Below are 22,424 nucleotides of genomic sequence, written 5' to 3'. Positions count from 1 at the left end.
TTACCAGTGAGAAAATTTCAGAAAAGCTTTTTGAAAAGAAACACCTCTTCAAACCATTTTAAAAAGGCACAATGGGCCTATATATATGAGTGTTTGACTTCGAAAAGCGAAATAGAGAGTTTTAAAGAGAACTTAACTGTCAAATCCTCTCTAAACAACTCTTGGCCAAACACTTGCAAATCTATTAAGAATTATTCTAGGAACATCAATTTGTATCATTTATTCTAGAGGAGAGAAATCTTTATATTCATCTCATAAACTCAGTTGTAATCAAGAGACTGGATTGTGAGAATCTTGGACACAAGGGTGAGGGATCTCAAGGTGTGTTCAAAGTCTGTAAAGAATTTACATATCAAAGTCTTAAAATTTAGTATTAAAATTGAAAGATAAAAATCACAAAAAATCAAAACCAGAACAAATTTTATTGTCATTATGATCATTGTTAGATAACCACAATTTCCACAAGTGTTGTGATTGTTATCTTACAACTATTATTACCATTGACTATATTGCTAGTAGTTAAGTATCATTAATAATCACTTATGACTATTAGTATAGTTAGGCTAAATATTAATTTTGGTTTATTAAATTTTAGTATTTTTTTAAATTATGATCCATTCAATTTTAAAAATTTAACTTGATCTTTTCTTTTCTTTTTTGTTAAAAATGTTAGTATTTTGTTAATATTTTAAATTTTGAAATGATTAATTTAAAATAAAAACAACTAAAAATTGTCGTTATCTTTATTTTATTTTAATAAAGAAATATATATAAACCACTAAAACAAACCCCGTTTTTTCATTCCTTATGGATCCGAGTGACAAAAGAATTTAAAATCCTTAGTTATTCCATAATCTGGTAGCTTTTAGAATGGAAGATCTATCTAAAGTAATTTGACATAAGAGAGATAAATAAAAACATAATAACAACTAAAAATGCTAGTTGATCTTTTCTTTCATTTTTCCTTAAAAATGTTAGTATTTCGTTAATATATTAAATTTTGAAATAATTAATTTAAAATAAAAACAACTAAAAAGTGTCGTTATCTTTATTTTATTTTAATAGAGAAATATATACAAACCACTAAAACAAATCCCATTTTTTCATTCCTTATGGATCCAAGCGACAAAAGAATTTAAAATCCTTCGTTATTCCATAATCTGGTAGCTTTTTAGCATGGAAGATCTATCTAAAGTAATTTGACATAAGAGAGATAAATAAAAACATAATAACATTAAACATCAACCCATCTTGAAAGTTTAGAATTTAGGATTTATGATAGGTTCCTTGAGAACCCAACTACATTACACCAAAATCAACAACATAGATAAAGAACTAACAAGATAGAAGAACCACTAAAAAAAATTAGTGCTAGCCTTCCATTGACAGCCACACCTTACTAAAAAGAAACCCTGATTAGACATTACATATATTTTTTTGTTTTCTTTTTTTATCACCACAGTCACCTCCTATATTTTTTGTTTTTAATTTGTTTTAATACTATTAACTAATTTTCTCATTTTTTAATTAATGTACATAACAAAATAAAACTGTCAACGACACATAAATTTAGCTAAAAAATGCCTACATCATAACTAAAAAATTATATTATAATCTTTTCTAATTTATTAATTTTCTTTATTTATATATATTTCTAAAAAAATTTTAAAAAAATAATTTTTTTAAAAAAAGGAAAAAGCACGTTGAGAATTTAGGTTTGGGGGTCTAGAATTCTCAATGTTGAAACTCATTTATTTTTAAACATCACAGTGTAAATTCAAGTCCCCTAATCCGAATTTACATTTTGAATAGTAAACATGTATATTGGTATAAATAATGGGGGAAGTTGTATGTTTTGGTAATTTTTTTGTATATGTGGGGAAAAAAATTTTGCGACAAGCTGCGCGCGACTCCGATGGGGTGGAGGCAGAGACGGTGCGTGGTTGAGGTTTGATGGTCGATGACGGGCCTAATCTAGGTGGGTATGGTGATGTTGGCGGTGCAGTGATGGTGAACAAGATCTAAAGAAAGATGGAGATGTTGGTTGCGATAGTGCTTAGGGAACCATGTCTGAAGCTTTTTTGAAAAAAAAAATATAGTAATAGCTAAAAACAATCACTACTAGTAAAAGAAAATCGTGGGAATCCATAATTCTGATAGCATAAGTAAAATTTGGATGGAGAGTACTAAATTGATGTTTTTTTAAAGAATTTGAAGACTAAATTGAACCTTTTAAAAATTTAAGGATCAAATAAAATTTTTAAAATAATTTGAGAATCAAATTAATAATTAAGCTTTTGTTATAATTTCTTTCAAGATACTAAAGTAATTTAGGATTTATTCTTAAAATATTTTATAAGTATGTTAGGGCGTGCATGCACACACGAATATTCAAATAAAAATAAATGTGAGTTGTTTATATATGTATAAGGAATTACTTGCTTGAATTAGTTTTTTTTTATAATTTAATTTTAAATTGTTAAAAAAATATTTTTAATCACTTTGTTTGTATTTTTTAAAGAATTTGTTTGAATTACTCATTTTTTGTTTGTATTTTTTAAAACAACATGTTTAAAAAGTTTATAAATTATATTAAAAACAAAAAAAAAATAGATGTTTGGAGTGATTGTAAGCTTTTAAGTTTTATTTCAAATATAAATTTTAAAATAAATCATGTTCGATCACATATGACTTGTCATTGTCATTATTCCTAATTAATCACAACTCCCACAAATGTCGTTGTTGTTATCTTGCAACTATATTACTACTATTAATTATCATTAATCACCACTTTTATAACCATCTTTGTCATCTTTATCCTCTCTCAATTATAGTCACAATCAAACAAGTCCTTTAAGTAAGTGACGAATGATTTTCTACTGTTTGGACTTAAAATTTAGTATTAAAATTGAAAATTAAAAATCACAAAAAAAATCAAAACTAGAACAAAGTTTATTGTCATTATGATCATTGTTAGATAACCACAATTTACCAGTAAAAAAATAAAAAAAGTTAACCACAATTTCCACAAGTGTTGTGATTGTTATCTTACAACTATTATTACCATTGACTATATTGCTAGTAGTTAAGTATCATTAATTATCACTTATGACTATTTGTATAGTTAGGTTAAATATTACTTTTGGTTTATTAAATTTTAGTTATTTTTTTAATTATGATCCATTAAATTTAAAAAATTTAACTTGATCTTTTCTTTCATTTTTTCGTTAAAAATGTTAGTATTTCATTAATATTTTGAATTTTAAAATAATTAATTTAAAATAAAAACAACTAAAAATTGTCGTTATATTTATTTTATTTTAATAAAGAAATATATACAAACCACTAAAACAAACCCGTTTCTCCATTCCTTATAGATCCAAGCGACAAAAGAATTTAAAATCCTTCGTTATTCCATAATCGGGTAGTTTTTCAAAATGGAAGATCTATAAAGTATTTTGACATAAGAGAGATAAATAAAAATATAATAACATTAAACATCAACCCACCTCAAAGGTTTAGGGTTTAGGGTACATTCCTTGAGAACCCAAGTACGCTACGCCAAAATCAATAACAGATAAAAAAACTAACAAGATAGAAGAACTACTAAAAAAATTAGTGTTAGCCTTCCACTGACAGTCACACCTCACTAAAAAAAACCTTGACTAGACATTACATATATATTTTTTGTTTTCTTTTTTTTTTATCACCTCTGTCACCTCCTATCTACAGTCATGGTCACCACACCCAACAAATCCGTAACTACCAACAAATAGTAACCATGTCGACATCACCTCTGAAAATACCCAACAAATTTGTGGCCTTTAGAGAAATGCCTCAAAATATGGTGGACAACGATGATCAAAGAGTGTTGGATCTAGAAATAGTTTCAAGAGATTTTAGATCTCATATCTCATTTTTCACTTCTTTGATTTGGAAACAGATTTAGAATTCTTAGATCCCATTTTGTACTTCTAAAAAATCATAGCAATGCCAGAAAATGAAGACTAGAGCAAAAGGTTGCAGGAGGTGGAACAATGGTGGTGATGGTTGGAAGAGAGGCTTTAGGGGTAGGGTGAGAGTTTTCATGCTACTTGTGGTATTTTTCACATCTCCCAAAACATTTTTAGGTGTGGCTATTATAAATTAATTATTTTAAAATTTAAAGTATTGATGGAGCATTAAATTTTTAATAGGACTAAAATGAAAATTTTAAAAATATAGAAAATCAAAATAAAAATTTTAAAATATAATAGGAATTTTTATTTTCTAAAAATAATTTTTATTTTTAAATTTTTAAGATTTAGAAAACATACAGAAAAAAATAAATGTTATGAGGCTTTTACTTTTTTAAAAATGACTAAAAATGTAATTTAAACAAATTATGTTTTCTCTTATTTTTTGTTTTCTTTAAAAATATGAAAACCAAAATCACTTGAACTAAACAACACCTTATTTTCTCTCCATCAAAATATAGTTACCACCAAACAAGTTCTTTAAGAAAGTAATAAATGTTTTTCTATAGTTTGAACCTAAAATTTAGTATAAAAATTTGAAAATTAAAAGATCACAAAAAAAATAAAACTAGAACCAGGTATTAATTTCAAAATTTTAAATTTTTTGGTACATAAAAAATTATCTAAATATTGAAAAAAAATAATTAAAATGACATGATTTGAGAGTGATTCCCATGCATGTGCTTACATGTTTTAAAAAAATGAAAATTGGAGTTTAAAAAGGAAAATATTTACTTAATTTTCAAACTTAGTTAGAATGTATTAGGAGAGAAGCATGTGAAGGAGGAGGCAAGAAGCAAGAAGGAAGTGTTGTGGGAGGAGAGAGGCAGAGGTGCAATCACCAGAGTGGAAGCGCCAAACGGTCCTCCCCGGCTTTCCATTTTTTCTCTTCTGATAAAATTTTAGTTCATCCCAGTTGCGCATAATCACTCAGATTGAGATTGAATTTAAAGTTAAATTCGGAAAAACGAACTTGTGCCACTGTACATTTACAGATCTGCGGCTTCGGGCTAGCCTGTGTAGATCTAGTGTCCGTAAAGCGGTTACCATTTCACCACTCACCACTACGAAGATGGAAAGCGAAAAGAAATCGTCGGCAATATCTGATGTGGGAGCATGGGCCATGAACGTTGTCAGCTCCGTCGGAATTATTATGGCCAACAAACAGCTTATGTCCAACAATGGCTATGCTTTCAGCTTTGGTCAGCCTCTCTCTTCTCAACTCTATGTTATGTTTGGATCTGAGACTGAGAGTAATAGATCTCTAATTTCTTCGACATTCTCTTGCATTTTTATGGTTCTGTATTGTCGGTCACGATCCAAATATCCATAACCGTTGTTTATTTTATTAATAAGGAAGAAGATTTCTGTCTCGGACATGACAATTTATGTGCAAACTTTTAATATTAGATTATCCTGCCCTCTCTCAACTTTTCTTTTCTTAATTTTTTCCAGCCAGTTCCTTAACTGGGTTCCACTTTGCCGTAACTGCTCTCGTTGGTCTGGTGTCAAATGCTACCGGTTACTCAGCGTCAAAGCATGTTCCTATGTGGGAGCTTATTTGGTTCTCACTGGTTGCCAATATGTCTATCACGGGGATGAACTTTAGCCTCATGCTCAACTCCGTTGGATTCTACCAAGTATGGTTTTACTTTTATATCACATATCATGTTCATCGCTTGGACTGTTTAACTTTAATTTTCTTTTCTTGTTTAGAATTTCATCCAATAGTCTTTTTAAAATCCCCTTGCTTCAATGTTAATTACAACTCAGACGCACCAGGGCAATTATTTGGACTGTTTCATTCTACAAGTTGTAATAATCTACGGTTCGTTCAGATGCTCACAATGCTGAATTAGTACGTATATGTACAGTTTATAAGTTAATTGTGTTGTGAAATTAAGGAGCTTTAGATAAGAACCATGGAACACTAAATACAACTAGAAACTTTGGGTTAATTGAAAAGGTATAATGAGGAATTTCACCTTTAGTTTACCTGATGCTCGTTGGTTTTCCATTTAACTAACTGCAGCTGTGAGTAGTAATGTCAACCGTAGAGATATTAGTACTTATTGTTAAGTGTCAGGAACAATAATGCAAGTTTTGTAAGACAGAAGTTATGGTAGACTAAAAATTAAATCTAAGTCTTTAAGTGCTCGTTTAGATGTAGACCTGTTGTGTTTAGGTATTCTTGGCATCTGCAAGGAAGAGATGCGCAATTAACTCCCAGGTCCCACTCCAATGCCTAAGTTAACATCAAGAATAAAGATAATGCTCAGAAGAGGAGTGAACGAATGAGGCTTTCTCCTTAAGGACCTTCACACTGGGCTGCCAGCATGTAATACACAACCTATGATATAAAGCTGTTATATACGGCATTTGATACTGTATGGTGTCAGGTTGCTTAATTATATGGGTTTTTGCAAAGATTGCAATCCTTGTGATTGGTTTCTTTGACCCACATCGATTAGTTTAGGATGAGAGGGAAAGGGAGGCTAAGGTGTGCAACTCATTTTTGTAAGCTATTTCAGTTAGTTTTTTTTTTGAAAATCTACTTCCCCCCTGTTCTTTTAAAAAAAATTAAATAAGCTCCTTAACTTTTTAAGAACTTTTCTCTAAATGTGTATGGTCCTACTTCTCTTTTTAAGAAGAAAACTAGAAAAAAAAGTTGGGCCAAAAATTACCTTAGATTGTGCTCAACTTTCCATTTTAGAGAAGCTAGCAGAGTTACTATAATTATATCTCAATTCTTGTATATTAGGAGGTGCTGCCTGTGCCACATTGTTGTCAGACTCATCTTTCCATATTCCCATGACTCGCTTTTAATGTATCATAAATGATAGCCACCTTCTCATTTTCATAACTGAATTTTCACTGCTGCTTTTCAGTTGTTAATTTTCTCGTTATGTATGGTCACAGATATCAAAACTGAGCATGATTCCAGTGGTTTGTGTGATGGAATGGATACTTCACAACAAGCACTACTCAAGGGAAGTGAAAATGTCAGTGGTGGTTGTGGTTATTGGTGTCGGTGTTTGCACTGTAACTGATGTAAAAGTTAACCTCAAAGGTTTCATGTGTGCCTGTATAGCAGTTTTGTCAACATCTTTACAGCAAATTGTAAGTATTATTTAATGTTTCTTCTCCAATTTGCTGGTGATATAAAATTGATTGCTATTTCTGTTGTGGTTTCCTTTTCACCTGTCATTTTATATATTATGAATTGGTGTAATTTAGGTGAGTTCTAGACAGAACTTCATTAGATTTGACTAAGCATCATTTTTCCCTTCTAAGGTCAAGTATTTAGTATTATATCAGATTGGTTTTATAGTTAAATGATGAGAAGGAGATAACGTACTTTCTACTACTAAAGTCAATTGTGGTATATGCTATTATTTTGTGATGTTTGTGGGATTTATTCTTTTTTATAACTGATTTTTATTTTCAACTTGTAACAGTCAATAGGTTCTCTTCAAAAGAAATATTCAATTGGATCTTTTGAATTGCTGAGTAAAACTGCTCCCATTCAAGCGCTTTTTCTTCTTATTCTTGGTCCATTTGTCGATTACTACCTCAGTGGCAAATTGATAACCAGCTATAAGATGTCTTCTGGTGCCATTGTAAGTTGCTTTTTCCCCTATTGACACTAGTCTTTTATATTCTGTATGTATTATCTTTTATTATACAAATACTGTTGGATTATTCTTTTAATTTTTTTTTTAATATCCGCAGTTATGCATTCTTCTTTCATGCTCACTAGCTGTATTTTGCAATGTGAGCCAATACCTTTGCATCGGGCGCTTTTCAGCTGTTTCCTTCCAGGTTTTAGGCCACATGAAAACAGTATGTGTTTTGACGTTGGGATGGCTGCTATTTGATTCAGAGCTAACTTTCAAGAATATCATGGGAATGATTATCGCAGTTGTTGGCATGGTAATTTACAGTTGGGCTGTAGAGCTTGAAAAGCAGTCAAATGCAAAGACCTTACCTCACGTGAAAAACAGCATGACGGAAGAAGAAATTAGATTATTGAAGGTTGGAGTAGAAAACAGTCCTCTGAAGGATGTTGAACTTGGTGAGGCCCAAGGATAGATTGACTCAGATTTGGTGGTGAAATTGATGAGAAATGAATGCAGGCAATTATATTGTGTATTGCTTTATAATTTGGTTTGTGCCTTTTATCTAGTTTACATAGTTGTAAAACTTGGTTTCTATTTGCTCACACTGGCACGGATCCAGTTTTAGAAGTTGTTCCCGTTCATCAGCAATGTTTCTTTATTAGTTTTATTTCTTAGTTTTGTTGTTATGTTGAGGTTATTTATTTGGCCTGTCAGGAAATTGCTAGATGAACAATATGATGGCGCCATTAAGATGTATAATGTGTACGCTAATGAAAAGCGATAGCAAATCCCTCTTGCAATTTTTTTTTTTTATATGAATTGAATTCTGTCTTCATCTTTTAATGTGAAAACATATTTTATTATGCTCTTTCTTCTTATGATATATATTTATCATCATTTGACACTTGTTTGACACAATTTTAAATTTTAGTTTCTATACAAAAAAAATTGTAAGTTTTATTCTCTTTTGTTAACTTTGTTAGTAACATTATTGGCAGTGCTGACGGGGAAAAACATGACACATACATTATTGACATGGATAAAGTTTATGTTTGATCTCTGAAGTTGATACTTGAAACTACTTTACGAATTAGTCTTTATAGATAATATTGTTTTATGAATTAGTTCTGCAAGAAGAAAAAAAACTTATTCCTTATTTACATTTATTAATATGAAATGGTCTTTGTTTATATATATATATATATATATATATATATATCCATGAATCTAAGACTCTAATATTCATTATCATTGTTAGAAGTAGAGTCATTTGTTGAAGGGGAAAAGACACGAATGGAGAAAGCCTTCTAACGTTGCAAATAATCGCTATCTATTTTTAAATTCTTGTGGTACTGCCACAATGCTTTTGCAACCATATTTATTCCTTATAAAATTTTGAAATTTGATTTCTGGTCCTTATAAATTTTACACCTTTCAATTTTAGTTCCTTTAAAATTTTCATTCTTTTGATTTTAGTCTCCCAAAAAGTTTAAATTTTAGTTTTCTGCCCTTAATTAACTTGTTGTGTAAAATTTAGTCATTATTAAAATATTTAATTTCTTTTTTATCCACGTTTATATCACCAATATTGCTGCATAATATAGTTCAGATTATTATTAGAGAATAATGACAAATGTAGAAGTGACACTACGGGGGCTCAAATATTAATCCAAGTCACTTGAACACACCCAAAATATCTTGAAGATACTTAACTAGTAATTCACTTAAAGAAAGTCTACTTTGAAAAAAAAATTGAAAAATTAACATTATTTTAAAAATAAATTACACTCATTTCTTCTGAATTTAAGATTTATTATACTCACACTGGATCCCTATCCAGACACCCTTAATTTTTAAATTTCATTGCATAGGCATTTCTTTACTGTCAGTTTCATTAATTTCAGAACATCATATGTCCTGCATTTGTGATCTAATGAAATTTTTGTTTCAAAATACCCTTATCTTCTTCGTGTAGACATTAACTTTCAACAACAGTTACAAGAACACACGGAACACTTCAAAAAGTTCAAAAAATTAAAAAACAATAAAGAAAGCTCTTTCAAGAACACTTTAATCTACTAAACAAGCATAAAAAACATATCTTTCAACACTAACAATCCTTAGCAGTTTCTCTCTAGGGTAGGAACATAAAACAAGATTCAATTGAACCTCATCAAAACAAAACAAAATCACAATCAAACAAAATCACTATCTTATAAACAATTAGAATCAAAACCATTACAAAGTCAATAAAAAGAGGAGAGTTTGTGATCAAATTTAACAAAATATAAATAAAATTTTAGATCTGTCTCAGAAAATGCACTTGCTGCTGCTCGGTGGCGAGGGTGTGCATTTGCACCCCTTATTTTTTAAAATTCATTAAATTTATAAATAAAATTTTATATTTTTATATTTTATTTTATTTATATTTATATAATTGAACTCATTAATTTTATTTTTTATAATTTAAATCCACTGATTTAGGGTCTTGAATCCGCCACTGTTGCTGCTGTCACCACTTTCGCACCGCCACGCTGAAACCACACAAGGCACCTCCTCTCCTCTTCAAAGGGAAATTTTTGGTTCAAATCTTCGCTAATCGCAAGTCTCCTTCATTTTATTGGGTTATGTGTTAGCGTTGAAGGCTGCACTTGAAGCAGTGGGCGACGACACAAATTTGTCTGTGTCGATAGAGATGATCGTGCGGCGTGCCGATGGTGCGTTGGTGATTTGGTTGGTGACGGTGGTGTTTGATGGTGGTTTGGTTGGTGATGAAGGTGATATGGTTGCGAGGTTGGCAGCGTTGATTGGGTGGCGCGCCCGATGTTGATGGTGGTGCTGGCATTTGGGTTGGGATGGGATGGTTTTGTGGCAGAAAAAAGAAGGCCCTTTTCTACATGCAGGTGTAGATTTATTTACATCCAACACTTTTTTTTTTAATTTTCTAAGATTACTCCAGCTAATAAACATACGAACAAAATCGGTAAGCTTTTTATGGATTCTAATCCATAAGTCTTTTAGGGGACGTTACAATATGAATCTATAAGCCTCTTATTTTCTAAACTTATATTTAAAATTTATTTATATATGTAAAAAATATTATTAGATTAAAATTTATTATTATAAAATTTATTATGTAAACTTATACGTATATTAAATATACATTAAAAATTTTAGTAGTATATATATTAACGTTAATTATTTTTTAATATAATTGATCTATTGATTCAGTTTGGTTAGAATATTTTTACTAATAATGCAAAGTAAACTTGGAAGAGGATAATTTAAATTTTGAAGAGAAATTAAAAATGACTAAATTAATACAACAAATTAATTGAGGACTAAAAATTAAAATTTAAAATTTTGAAGAACTAAAATTGAAGAATGAAAATTGTATAGGGACTAAAAACTAAATTTTTAAATTTTGTAAGGACAAAAATGATTGAAAAATTAATAACAAGTAAAATTAAAATTATTTATTTAATAATTAAATAAATATTTTTTTTATTTTAAAAAAATTGAAAACAAAACAAAGTAAAATAAAAAAATTACATGAAAAAGAATAATAATTACAACTTCAAAGTTGTAATTATTAAAAAAAGGATACTACGACTTTAAAGTCATAATACTTAAAAAAATAAAAATATACTTTTTACTACTTCAAAATTATAAAAAAAAACAAACAAAAATTACGACTTCAAAATCGTAAAATAAATTACATGAAAGTCATAAACTTATTTACGAATTCAGCTAAAAAAATAAATTTAGAGTCATAATAAATTTTATTACTTAAGTGTAACACCTATTACATCTTATTCTCTTTCTATAAATAATTCAAAAACTACCCATATGAAAAATACCTTCTTGGTAAAAAAGCCCAGAATGCGAGTAAGGCTAAGATGTAAACTATAAAGGGAAAATAATTTACGAGGGTTTCCGAAATCGGACGATGGATTTGGAGGGGAAGAAAGGCGAAGATATGGATTCGCTATTTGAAGGGATGGTGCTGTTTAACCCTGCCGAAGAGAAAGACAATGGTAGTGATGATTCTCTCACAATCTCAAGTTGTTCGCAATCACAACCCCTTGATGAGAATCTCTTCTCTGACCTCACGCTTGTGGTAGATCCCCTCCAAAACCTAGAAGTAGCTGAGGCCGAGCGCGATCTCCAATCGAGACAGGGTCATGCCCCCGCCAGAAGGAGAAAACGATCTGGCTTGAGGATAGGATATGGTAGAGACGCCTTTTCTTCCAACGATCCGCCTCACACTCCTTCTCCGCTCCCCCAACCTATTTCTGATAGTGACAGCGTAGGCGATGCTGATGCTGTTCGTGTCCGGGACACGGACACGGACACGGAAACCCTTCCCTCCATCACCACTGCCACTGCCACTGCCACTGATGATCCTGTTACTGTCACTCTTACTCAACCATCTAATGAATCAGAGAATCAGAATCGGAAACACCAACAATCATCTACTGAATCTTCCTCGGCAGAGTTTCGGCAACTTAAGTCCAGCATACATGACAAGCTTAACCATGCCACTCAACTGGTCAAATCTGCTTCTTCTGCCCGAAAGGATTCCATCAGGAACAGAAGAAAAACCGTTGAGAACGCTAATCTTGCTTCCCTCAAACACATGGAACTCGAAAAGCAATTGGAAGAAGCCTGTGAAGCTGAAGATTTCGAAAGGGCTGAAAAGGTTAGCGACGACCTTTCTGCTGCCGAGAAGGAGAAACAAGCTTTCGCCAATTCATTGAGAGAAGCCGATGCCTTTGTCGATGCTTTAGATCTAAAATTGCAGCATGCCCTCGACTCGCAGTTAGCTATTGAGGAACAATGCGCAATCTTACTCGACCATTATGCAACGGTTAGTCAAGTAAAACATACCTGCAGTTGCACTACTTTTATATTTCTTCCATTACATAGTTTATAAGTTCAGGCGCCATGTTGACCAAGCGTTAGTGAAATGTGGTCGTCTAGTTTCCAGCTTTTGCATTTCCTTGTAACTTCACATAAATTCATTAATGAAATGAAATGTTACATATTCTACACGTTCATTTTCAGGTAATACAAAAAAAAATGACTACTCACTGAAATCCCCTTACAATCATATAATATAAGTGACAATGATGTGATTAATGAATTTTAATTTGAGTCCCATTTTACATAAAAGTCCAATCCTTCCCTCTCTTTTACCCTCACTGTCTCACCCAATGGCTAAGACGGATGAACACTGACACAGGATATAAGATGTAGAGTAGACACTGCAGCACTGCTATTTTTTTCTTTTTTTTTAGTGTCATGTTGTATCTTTTTTTTTTTTTAATAAAAGATTGGTATGCAAACATCAAATTAATGCCCCTGATCCCAACTAGATTGGCACCAGAGACATTAAAAATCATATGCAGCACACCTTATTATTAAAAAGAAAGAAGGAAAAAAAAAGGGCAAGGGGGGCCGAACCAAAACCCAAGCCAAATACATCAACCAAATCTGTAATTTGATAATCCTACTTTATTTCTAAAGAAATCATTCCTAATGCAAGGAGGAACAGAATCCCAACTTGTAATACCCACAGAGGATAGCCAAAATTAGCAAGACCATCCACACAGCATTTCCCCTCTCTATAAATATGAGAAATTACAAAATGAATACTCCTACAAAAATAAATAGAACTTGTCCAGCAATTCCAAAGCTGCCAAGGAACCAATTCAGGATTTTGGAATGCCTTAACAACTAGTGAAAAATCACATTCCAACCAATATGCTGCCAGCCTTGGCGAGAGGCCTTCATGTTGAATATGTGTGTCCACAGCTTCCTTTTTGATGTGTACTTGCTTCCTAGTCCAATTATCATTGGAATGTAAGCTGTCAGAAACTTAAATAAATATAAATGGTTCCTTTATGTATTTTAGTTTTACTACTTGTAATATCATTACCTGATGACCTGTTAAAACAATTATGTACATAATAGATAGTCTTCATTCATTGCTCTATGAAGGATTGTGCTCCTCCTGTTAAGTTTCATCCATATTGTGCTTTTTATTTGTACAATTTTGCATTTCCTTGTTGGATTATTTCTTTAGGCTCCTCAATCAAGTTATGGCTAGAATTTCTGATGTGTTGATATTCCTTTTTCTAGAATGCTTTAAATAATGCAGATTTTTCCATGAAGAAAGCATCGTCAGTGTATTCAAAAGAAATGGACCAATGGCTTTCATCATCTGAAGCCTTGGAGGTTAAAAAGATGGAGTTGGAGATTGAATCACAATTTATGAATGAAGCTCGTTTAGAATTGAATAATACCATTGAGCATTCAATCCAAAATGACAAAAGAGAAAAAGAGATTCTTTGTAAAAGAAAGGATGTGTTAATGGGTGAATTGGAACAACTTCTTGCTTTAGTTAAACAGAAAGAAATGGAGATAGCAGACAATGACTCTAATTTAGAAGCGGTAGAGAATAAGATAAATAAAGTTGTCTCTGGATTTAAAGAGATGCAGTCAAGCATTGATGTCAAGTATGACAAATTGCAATCTGTCCTTGCTCAAGTTAAATTAGAGACTGAAACTTTGGTTCTAAAGAAGGAAGAAATTGATAATTTTCTCATCCGGGAAGAAGAAATGGGAGCAAGACTTAGAGAATTTGTTCGGATTTCTACAGAGGAAGCTGAAGGATACCGCAAAATTGTTAAACTAAGAAGAAGTTTGATGTCATCTATATTGAAGTCCAGGGAGGACAAACTGACACTTTCAAAGAAAGAGGAAAAGCTTTCTGGAGATGTGAAATTGTTTCAACAGGAGGTTTCTGCCGCAAGAGCTTCCTTGCAGGTTAATTCTTATACTGATTTTTGTGTTTTTGAATTATGTATATGGTTGACATGTGATGAATAATCACAGACTCCCAATGTATGCCTGGCCACTGTGCACTACCTAATAACCTTAAATTTGAAGTTATACACAAGCTAAGTTGCTTCAATATATATTAGGTTGAGAGAATATTATAAATGGTCCCATGTGTAATCAAATCCACAAGTTAAACAATCAAGGCTATTGCCGTTTCTTTTCCTGCAAAAGAAAATTGTTTTGGTAGTTAGTTGTTCACAAATGTCGTTACTGTTTTTAGGAACTATCTTCAAGAAAGTCAAGCATCCAACAAGATATAGCATCCTTTAAGCAGAGGATTGTTTTCATAGATAAAAGAGTCCCAGAATTAGAAGCGGAAAAGAAAGTTGCTACTACTGCAAGAAATTTCAAGGAGGCTGCACGAATAGCTACTGAGGCAAAGTCACTGTGTGTTGAAAAAGAGAGCATCCAAATAAACATGGATATGGCTACATTAAATCTTGAGAAGCTTGAAGAAGAAATCAATGACACCCTTAATAAATTACAGGAGACTGAGGGGATGATTTTATTGAAGGAGAAAGAGTTGGCAATGGTCAGATACCAAAAGCTACTTTTGGCAGCTGCTACTGCTAGAGCTGAAAAAGCTGCTGCTGTAGAAATGGGTGATGTGGAAGAAGCTAATCTCCTACTTGCTGAAGCCGAGGCAGCAGACTGTGATGCTGAGAAACTTAAATCAACTTACAAATTTGAGGCAGAAGACTTCACTGATCTACAAAGACATTTAATTTCAATGGATCTTGTTTCGCATCTTGATCAGAAGCAACTGGAAGAATTAGCTGTGTCACTTCGTCTATTTACTGGCTGATTGTTGAAAACAGGATTTTAATGGAATTGGTGATTGATAATCAAAGATATGAAAGCTTAGTTACTGGAAGTACTGAAGTACGACATGAGTGGCCAACCCTTGGGATACAATGTTTGTACTCTTCATGCATCTCTACATTTTAACGACTACTGAGTATGTCATTTGTTCAATTTTCCTTTTTTTCCTTCACTTTTTCTGTTTTTGAGGGGTTTGGGTCGATACTGAGTATGAGATTTGTGTTTTCTTTTTTCAATTCTTAAGGGTTCTGCCCGAACCCTGACCAAAAATATAATGGAAGGACTCAGAACAACAAAAAGTGTTATAAGCAACTATGCTTATGAGGATATTGATCTGCTGTGAGGATTGTGTTTATTTTCAACCAGAAATATATTCTAGAATTGGTATTCCGAAATAGCAGGTGTTTGGTTCAACAACATCTTCAGACCTCAATATTAGATTTTGCACGAGATTTTGAAGGTGGCTCGATGGTGAGTGCTCTTCAAGAGGTCTGAAGATGTTGAATCAAACACCATTTTGCGTGACATTTTGAAGGTGGCTTGATGGTGAGCGCTCTTGAAGAGGTATTCTCTTCCTCATTGGCCCACAGCCATCGTGAGTTGTCCAACGACAACTTTTCTCCCTTATTTGCTCTACGCACGGTCACTTCAGATCTGACCAATGTGACAAAGTGCATGGTGAGGCTATGGTGTTGGGCGATGGAGGGGGAGTCATAGGTGGGTCTGGTTGTAAGAGAAGATGTTGGTGACGTTTGTGATGTTAATGGCGATGCAGAGGGAGGGTCAGAGTAGTTACAACTGGATCTCTTAGTGGTGAGGACGAGGGAGGGAGTTAGGAGTGAGTAACAAATGTAAGAGGGTAATTTCATCTATTTGAGTTTTTTGGAGGTACATAAAGAAAAAAAGGGGTCTATGAAGTAAAAGCCTGGTTGGGCATATTAAAATTGAATATCTGCTAAATTATCTAAATGGGATTACTTTTTGCATCGCCATTTCTATTGACACCCCTCGTAATTTTTGTCAAAGTTTATTCCAACAATGCTCTTGTACAAGGGTTGATTTCATTGTGCTAGAAATTAGATTATGTAAATTTGCAAAAAATTTATACTTCCTAAAAAATTTATATTTCTAAAATGAATGTTTTTGGTCTTTGAAATTTTTTTTTGGAATTTGTATGTAGTTCCTAATATTATTTTTTTCTCATCTTTTGTTCCTTGAAAAAAAAAATTATCTTTGTCATTACGTTGACTTTGTTAAGTGGTCCTTAAGATATGTTTGAATTTTTCCTTTAGTCCCTGAAAATTTTATCACAAATGCCGATATGTTTACCATTAGATAGTGATATTTCAAGTTAATAGGGTCAATATAATAGCATGGACAAAATACAAAAAGAAAAAATTAAGAACCAAGAGTCAATAATTTTTGTATTACAAACCATATGCAAAATCCAAAAAATTTTAAGGATCGAAGATATATTTAAATTTTCTAAAATCTAACATCTGGAAGTTGTTTCCCAAACATCAAAAGACTTTCCAGAAATTAGACATCGAAAGACCCGTCTCTTTCATGAGTCCAAAAATTACCTTTTTTATGGTCTTTGTACATGTGTCCTTATTTTGTTAATGTGAGTATACCTCATAGGTCGTGTTTGGCAATCAAGTGAAAATATTGGTTGTTTGATTTAAGAAAAATAGAATGGAAATTAAATATTGAGATTGATTGATTTGAACGAAAGGAAAAAAATATTGATAAAAGAAATACTTTTACGCTTCATTTATTTACATGTTAAAAATAATCGGTTAAACAATTTATATAATCATTTATTGTTGTATATGACTATATTTAATTTATGTTATGGTTGTATAATGGGCATAATCGATCTCCCTACAGGCACAATCAATTCCCACAAAAAATCCCATTCATTTTCCTCTATACCAATCACTTCACTTTCACCTTCAAATTCATACCTTCGTCAATCACACCACAACAAAAACATGTCCATCACAGGTGTTTTTTGGTACGAAGAGAGAACACACATTCACACCAAAATTGATGTGAAAATCTCATTTTTTAAAAACAAATATTGAATAAAAGTATTATAAAATATGCTTTGACAGAAATCAACACCTTGTATGAAAATAACAAAATGATTTTCATAAAAAATAATAATTTATAAATATTGTTAATAAAAAAATATTTGATATAAATAATAGTTTATAAATATTTCATATATTAAAAAAATAAACAATTGTTTGTTCAATAAAAAATGTTCAATGGCAAGAGAGGAGAGAGGAGAGTTTGAAAAATTAAATGCCTGTGTAAGAGAGAGGAGAAAGGAGAGTTTGAAATATTAATGCAAATATGAGATGAGAGAAGAGGGAGCAATTATTTTTTCAATTGAATAGTAAATTACTATAATATACCTAAACTAAACTTACAAAAATAAAAAATAAAAAAATAATTATTTTTTTGTTCAAATATTATAGTGTAGGTTGCTAATGTATTCATTAAAAAAAAGTTGAGTGCATTATATATATATATATATATATATATATATATATATATATATATATATATATATATATATATATATATATATATTATTAATAATAACCAGAATAATAAGTTTGATAGATTTTTCTATTTGTCTAGGCATGGTGACTACTTAGACCTATAGGTTTATTTGGGAGACTTCTATAAAATAAGTATGTAAATAGGCTTTGAGACCTAATAAAATTTTTAAGTAAGACAGGTCAAGGCCTAAAAAATAATATGTAGGTTAGACTCAAGCTCTGCCAAGGTCTCATCTAGCTTGTTTTCATCCTTAACTTCTAGTGTTAAGAAATCAACATTTAGTGACGATCCACAAACTACAATTAGGTTAGCATGTCCCTAGCACTATCAGTCTAAATTTAGATGACAAGATTAAATTGAACTAATTTTAAAAATTAAAAGACCTAGTTGAATCCAAAAATTATGAAAAAAAATAATTTAACCAAAATTAAATAACCTTCATGCTTCAAACTAATAAATTATATATTTTTTTCATAAAAATAGAATGCTCAAACTATATTAGAAAATAAATATAATATCTAAATTATGAAAACGATATTTATTTTTTATAAATATTAAATAACATTCTTAATTTTTTTTAAAAAAAACATCTCTCTTTTAAACGCTATCCTCAAACATATATTAAAAACTGAATTTCATATTAAAATGCTATAAACAGATACATATTTGTTTTTTTTTTTTTTGTCTTTTCTTTTTCCTAAAACGAGTTTGAACGAAAAGTTTTCTCAATAATATCTCTTCCAAAGCTGCCCATAAATTCTACATGCGGAGGGAATATTGACCCCAAATAAAAATAGGTTAAATTAGTTTATTTTCCTTTATTTTATTTTTTATATTTGATTTAGTCCTTTATTTTATTTGATTCAATTTGATCCTTTAATTTTTAAAATTGATTTGATTCAATTCTCTAATTTTTAAAATTAATTCAATTTGATCTCAATGTCTAAATTAATTTTAATAATATTATCGTCAAAATTTAGTCTTAGCATCTAAATGAGCATTTGGTTTAAACTTATCACTAAGTGAAGTGATTTTAAAAAATCACAAAGTATGATTTTTTAATCGTAAAAAGTAACAAGATACGATTTCTTAATTGTATTAGCTTAATTTAGACGTTAGGATCAATTAAATCAATTTAAAAATTTGAATGACAAAATTGAATCCAAAAATAAATTAAAAGATGATATTAAACATAAAAAATAAATTAAATGAACAATAAACTAATTTAACCTTAAAAATATCATAAATATATTTATTTTATAATTTTACATTTTTTTTATATAATGATAACAATGGAGATTGAACTAAAGTATCTGTGCATCTATGATGTATCTCAACCTCACCAATTAACTGAGTTTTTTATCATTTTACTTTTAACAAAGAATTATATTGAGTATATATAATTAAAGAAGTCAGATTTACAGTTTTCAACTATCATCCAATCAATATTTGGACTATCTTTACACTTAGTTTTACCAAACACATTAAATTAGATTAAAATTGTTTTGAAATGATTCACTTAAAGCACTTGGCTATTAAGATTGGGGTATTTTTAAAAACTATGAACTAATTATCGCTGATAAAGACACTCAAGTGTTCCTCAATCCATTCCTGGGTGAAATGAAATGAAATCAAAATCAAAATATATGCTTCGCTCCACCGTTTCCTTAATAGCGAAAAGAGGCTTCCAGACATGTTTTGTATCAAAGAATGTGCATAGCGTGGCCACACGAGAAGAAATGTACTCGAATCTGTTGAGAGGATATGCGCAAGACTCAAACTTGCTCTGCGGAAGAGCAATTCACGCTAAATTAATCATAGGGTCGATTCCTTTGACTCTTTTTGTTCAAAACCATTTGCTGAACATGTACGTCAAAATTGGAGATCTTCATTCGGGCCTCAAAGTGTTTGAGGAAATGCCCCAGAGGAATGTGGTGTCCTGGTCTGCTGTGATGGCCGGTTGCGTCCAAAATGGCTGTGCTTCGGAGGCTCTTTGGTTATTCAGCCGTATGCAACAGGAGGGGGTTACAAAACCAAATGAGTTCACATTTGTTAGTGCTCTCCAGGCCTGCTCTTTAACTGAGACCGAGAATGTGACTCTAGCTTACCAAATTTATTCATTAGTTGTGCGGTCAGGACATATGTCTAATATCTTCTTACTCAATGCCTTTTTGACAGCCCTAGTCAGGAATGGCAGATTGGCGGAAGCCTTTCAAGTTTTTCAGACAAGTCCAGGCAAGGACATTGTGTCATGGAATACCATGATAGGGGGTTACTTGCAGTTTTCTTGTGGCCAGATTCCTGAATTTTGGTGTTGCATGAACCGTGAGGGTATGAAACCTGATAACTTCACATTTGCTACCTCCCTCACTGGGTTGGCTGCTCTGTCTCATCTTCAAATGGGAACTCAAGTTCATGCACACCTTGTCAAAAGTGGTTATGGGGATGACCTTTGTGTGGGGAACTCACTGGCTGATATGTATATAAAAAATCATAGGTTGGACGAGGCTTTCAGAGCTTTTGATGAGATGACTAACAAAGATGTGTGCTCTTGGTCCCAGATGGCTGCCGGATGTTTACACTGCGGGGAACCAAGAAAGGCACTTGCAGTCATTGCACAGATGAAGAAGATGGGTGTAAAGCCAAACAAATTTACCTTGGCAACTGCTCTAAATGCTTGTGCGAGTTTGGCTTCACTAGAGGAAGGGAAACAGTTTCATGGCTTGAGGATCAAACTTGAAGGGGACATAGACATAGATGTCTGTGTAGATAATGCACTTCTGGATATGTATGCAAAATGTGGATGTATGGATAGTGCATGGGGTCTTTTTCGATCAATGAACTGCTGCCGTTCTGTCATCTCATGGACAACAATGATAATGGCATGTGCACAGAATGGTCAATCCAGAGAAGCTCTTCAAATTTTTGATGAAATGAGGGAGACGAGTGTAGTGCCAAATCACATCACCTACGTGTGTGTTCTTTATGCATGTAGTCAAGGTGGGTTTGTTGATGAAGGGTGGAAGTACTTTTCCTCTATGACTAAAGACTGTGGAATCTTCCCTGGAGAAGATCACTATGCTTGTATGGTGAATATTCTTGGCAGGGCTGGACTTATTAAAGAAGCTAAGGAGTTAATCCTAAGAATGCCGTTTCAGCCGGGTGCGCTAGTTTGGCAAACATTGCTCAGTGCTTGTCAGCTTCACGGGGATGTGGAAACTGGGAAACTTGCAGCAGAACGTGCCATACGACGAGACCAAAAAGACCCGTCAACCTATTTGTTATTGTCTAACATGTTTGCTGAATTTAGCAATTGGGATGGCGTGGTGATTCTGAGGGAACTAATGGAGACAAGGGATGTACAGAAATTACCAGGATCCAGTTGGATTGAAATCGAAAAGATTTAACACAAATTATTCAAACATCTGCAATTCACGTTAAAGAAAAAATATTTTTAACTCTTTAAGAATATTTATATTTATTCTCTCCTCTTTCTCTATAAATTATAATAATTATTTTTAATCAAAATATTTTTTTTATCAAGAAGATCTACCTCATTTGATTAAGCTGGTGAGTTATTATAAACTTTTGATACCTACATCTCTTCAATTCGGTTAACAAAAACGGATTTTTTTCTATTGTTTTATTGGGAGGAGGGAGGAGGATTTTTTTTAGCCTTTCTCGTTTGCTTTAATTTTAGGAGGGGAGAGAAATGGAAGGGAATAAAATTCCTCATCCAATTTTTGTTCCCCTCTAATATTGGGAGGATTTGAAAGGAATTTTAAAATATTTTAAATATATTGACTAAAATATCCTAATATTAATAGGCTATCCAAGTAAATTAAATTTAAAAAATTCTCCCTTATCCTTGTAAACCAAATTTCTCCGCCAATTTTAAAATACTTGAAAAACAAGATCAACGACAAAAATGATTAAAGATTGTTAACTTGTTGGTAAATATATCAATTTGTCTCAAGGACTTTATTTATACTTAGACCGATACAAATCAAATTTACAAGTAGATAAAAAATTTAAAATAAAAGATAAAGAAAGATAAAAATTTAAAATGAAAGATGATAAAGATAAAAAAAGTAAAAGATAAAATAAATAAGAAATTTTAATGTAAAAGATAAGAAAAATAAAAGATAAATGTGATGATAAAAAGATAATTCAGAATGTAAATATATTGGGATCTGACATGCCAAAATTATCTAAGATGCAATGTTAATGATTTTCTCTATCCAATCATATCTATATTTTCACCCACATCTACTAAGGTACTCTATCTTTGGTTTTGTTTTTTCTTATGAAGAGTCTAATTTATCTATTCTTTTCTCCCAACTTTCTTTGTAAAGATAAAAATAATAAGTTGCATTAAGATTAGAGATGCATGAAATAGGCTAAACGAATATCAATGATTTCATTTAGATACACTTTCCCAGTTCTTTAAAAAAATAATAATTTTTCAATGCATTATCTTCTAAAC

At 31.6% G+C, this 22,424-nt stretch overlaps 3 protein-coding genes across 3 annotated transcripts; all 3 read left to right on the top strand.

Moving 5' to 3' along the window:
• The first annotated feature begins 4,761 nt into the window (after positions 1-4,761).
• Positions 4,762-8,499, top strand: LOC114368355 (UDP-rhamnose/UDP-galactose transporter 2-like). Its single transcript, XM_028325662.1, has 5 exons — positions 4,762-5,218; positions 5,472-5,656; positions 6,936-7,136; positions 7,475-7,636; positions 7,749-8,499. Exons 1-5 carry the CDS (start codon positions 5,089-5,091, stop codon positions 8,106-8,108), a joined length of 1,038 nt encoding a protein of 345 aa, XP_028181463.1. The 5' UTR covers positions 4,762-5,088; the 3' UTR covers positions 8,109-8,499.
• A 2,995-nt stretch (positions 8,500-11,494) lies between these two features.
• Positions 11,495-15,745, top strand: LOC114368352. Its single transcript, XM_028325659.1, has 3 exons — positions 11,495-12,506; positions 13,781-14,467; positions 14,763-15,745. The coding sequence occupies exons 1-3, from the start codon at positions 11,586-11,588 to the stop codon at positions 15,345-15,347; spliced, it is 2,193 nt and encodes a 730-aa protein (XP_028181460.1). The 5' UTR covers positions 11,495-11,585; the 3' UTR covers positions 15,348-15,745.
• A 4,058-nt stretch (positions 15,746-19,803) lies between these two features.
• Positions 19,804-21,345, top strand: LOC114399525 (pentatricopeptide repeat-containing protein At2g13600-like). The gene has a single exon (XM_028361755.1). The coding sequence runs from the start codon at positions 19,804-19,806 to the stop codon at positions 21,343-21,345; it is 1,542 nt and encodes a 513-aa protein (XP_028217556.1).
• The last annotated feature ends 1,079 nt before the right edge of the window (positions 21,346-22,424 follow it).

The sequence above is a fragment of the Glycine soja genome, chromosome 1, assembly GCF_004193775.1.
Source record: "Glycine soja cultivar W05 chromosome 1, ASM419377v2, whole genome shotgun sequence".
NCBI classification, from domain to species: Eukaryota; Viridiplantae; Streptophyta; class Magnoliopsida; order Fabales; family Fabaceae; genus Glycine; species Glycine soja.
The sequence above is the reverse complement of the archived record's forward strand: the minus strand, read 5'-3'. Positions and strand labels throughout refer to the sequence as shown.

Coding starts and splice junctions, on each gene's coding strand:
- LOC114368355 (XM_028325662.1), top strand. CDS start 5,089: ATGGAAAGCGAAAAGAAATCGTCGGCAATATCTGATGTGGGAGCATGG. Junction 5,219..5,471: donor TGGCTATGCTTTCAGCTTTG/GTCAGCCTCTCT, acceptor AATTTTTTCCAG/CCAGTTCCTTAACTGGGTTC. Junction 5,657..6,935: donor ACTCCGTTGGATTCTACCAA/GTATGGTTTTAC, acceptor GTATGGTCACAG/ATATCAAAACTGAGCATGAT.
- LOC114368352 (XM_028325659.1), top strand. CDS start 11,586: ATGGATTTGGAGGGGAAGAAAGGCGAAGATATGGATTCGCTATTTGAA. Junction 12,507..13,780: donor TACTCGACCATTATGCAACG/GTTAGTCAAGTA, acceptor TCCTTTTTCTAG/AATGCTTTAAATAATGCAGA. Junction 14,468..14,762: donor CCGCAAGAGCTTCCTTGCAG/GTTAATTCTTAT, acceptor TACTGTTTTTAG/GAACTATCTTCAAGAAAGTC.
- LOC114399525 (XM_028361755.1), top strand. CDS start 19,804: ATGTACGTCAAAATTGGAGATCTTCATTCGGGCCTCAAAGTGTTTGAG.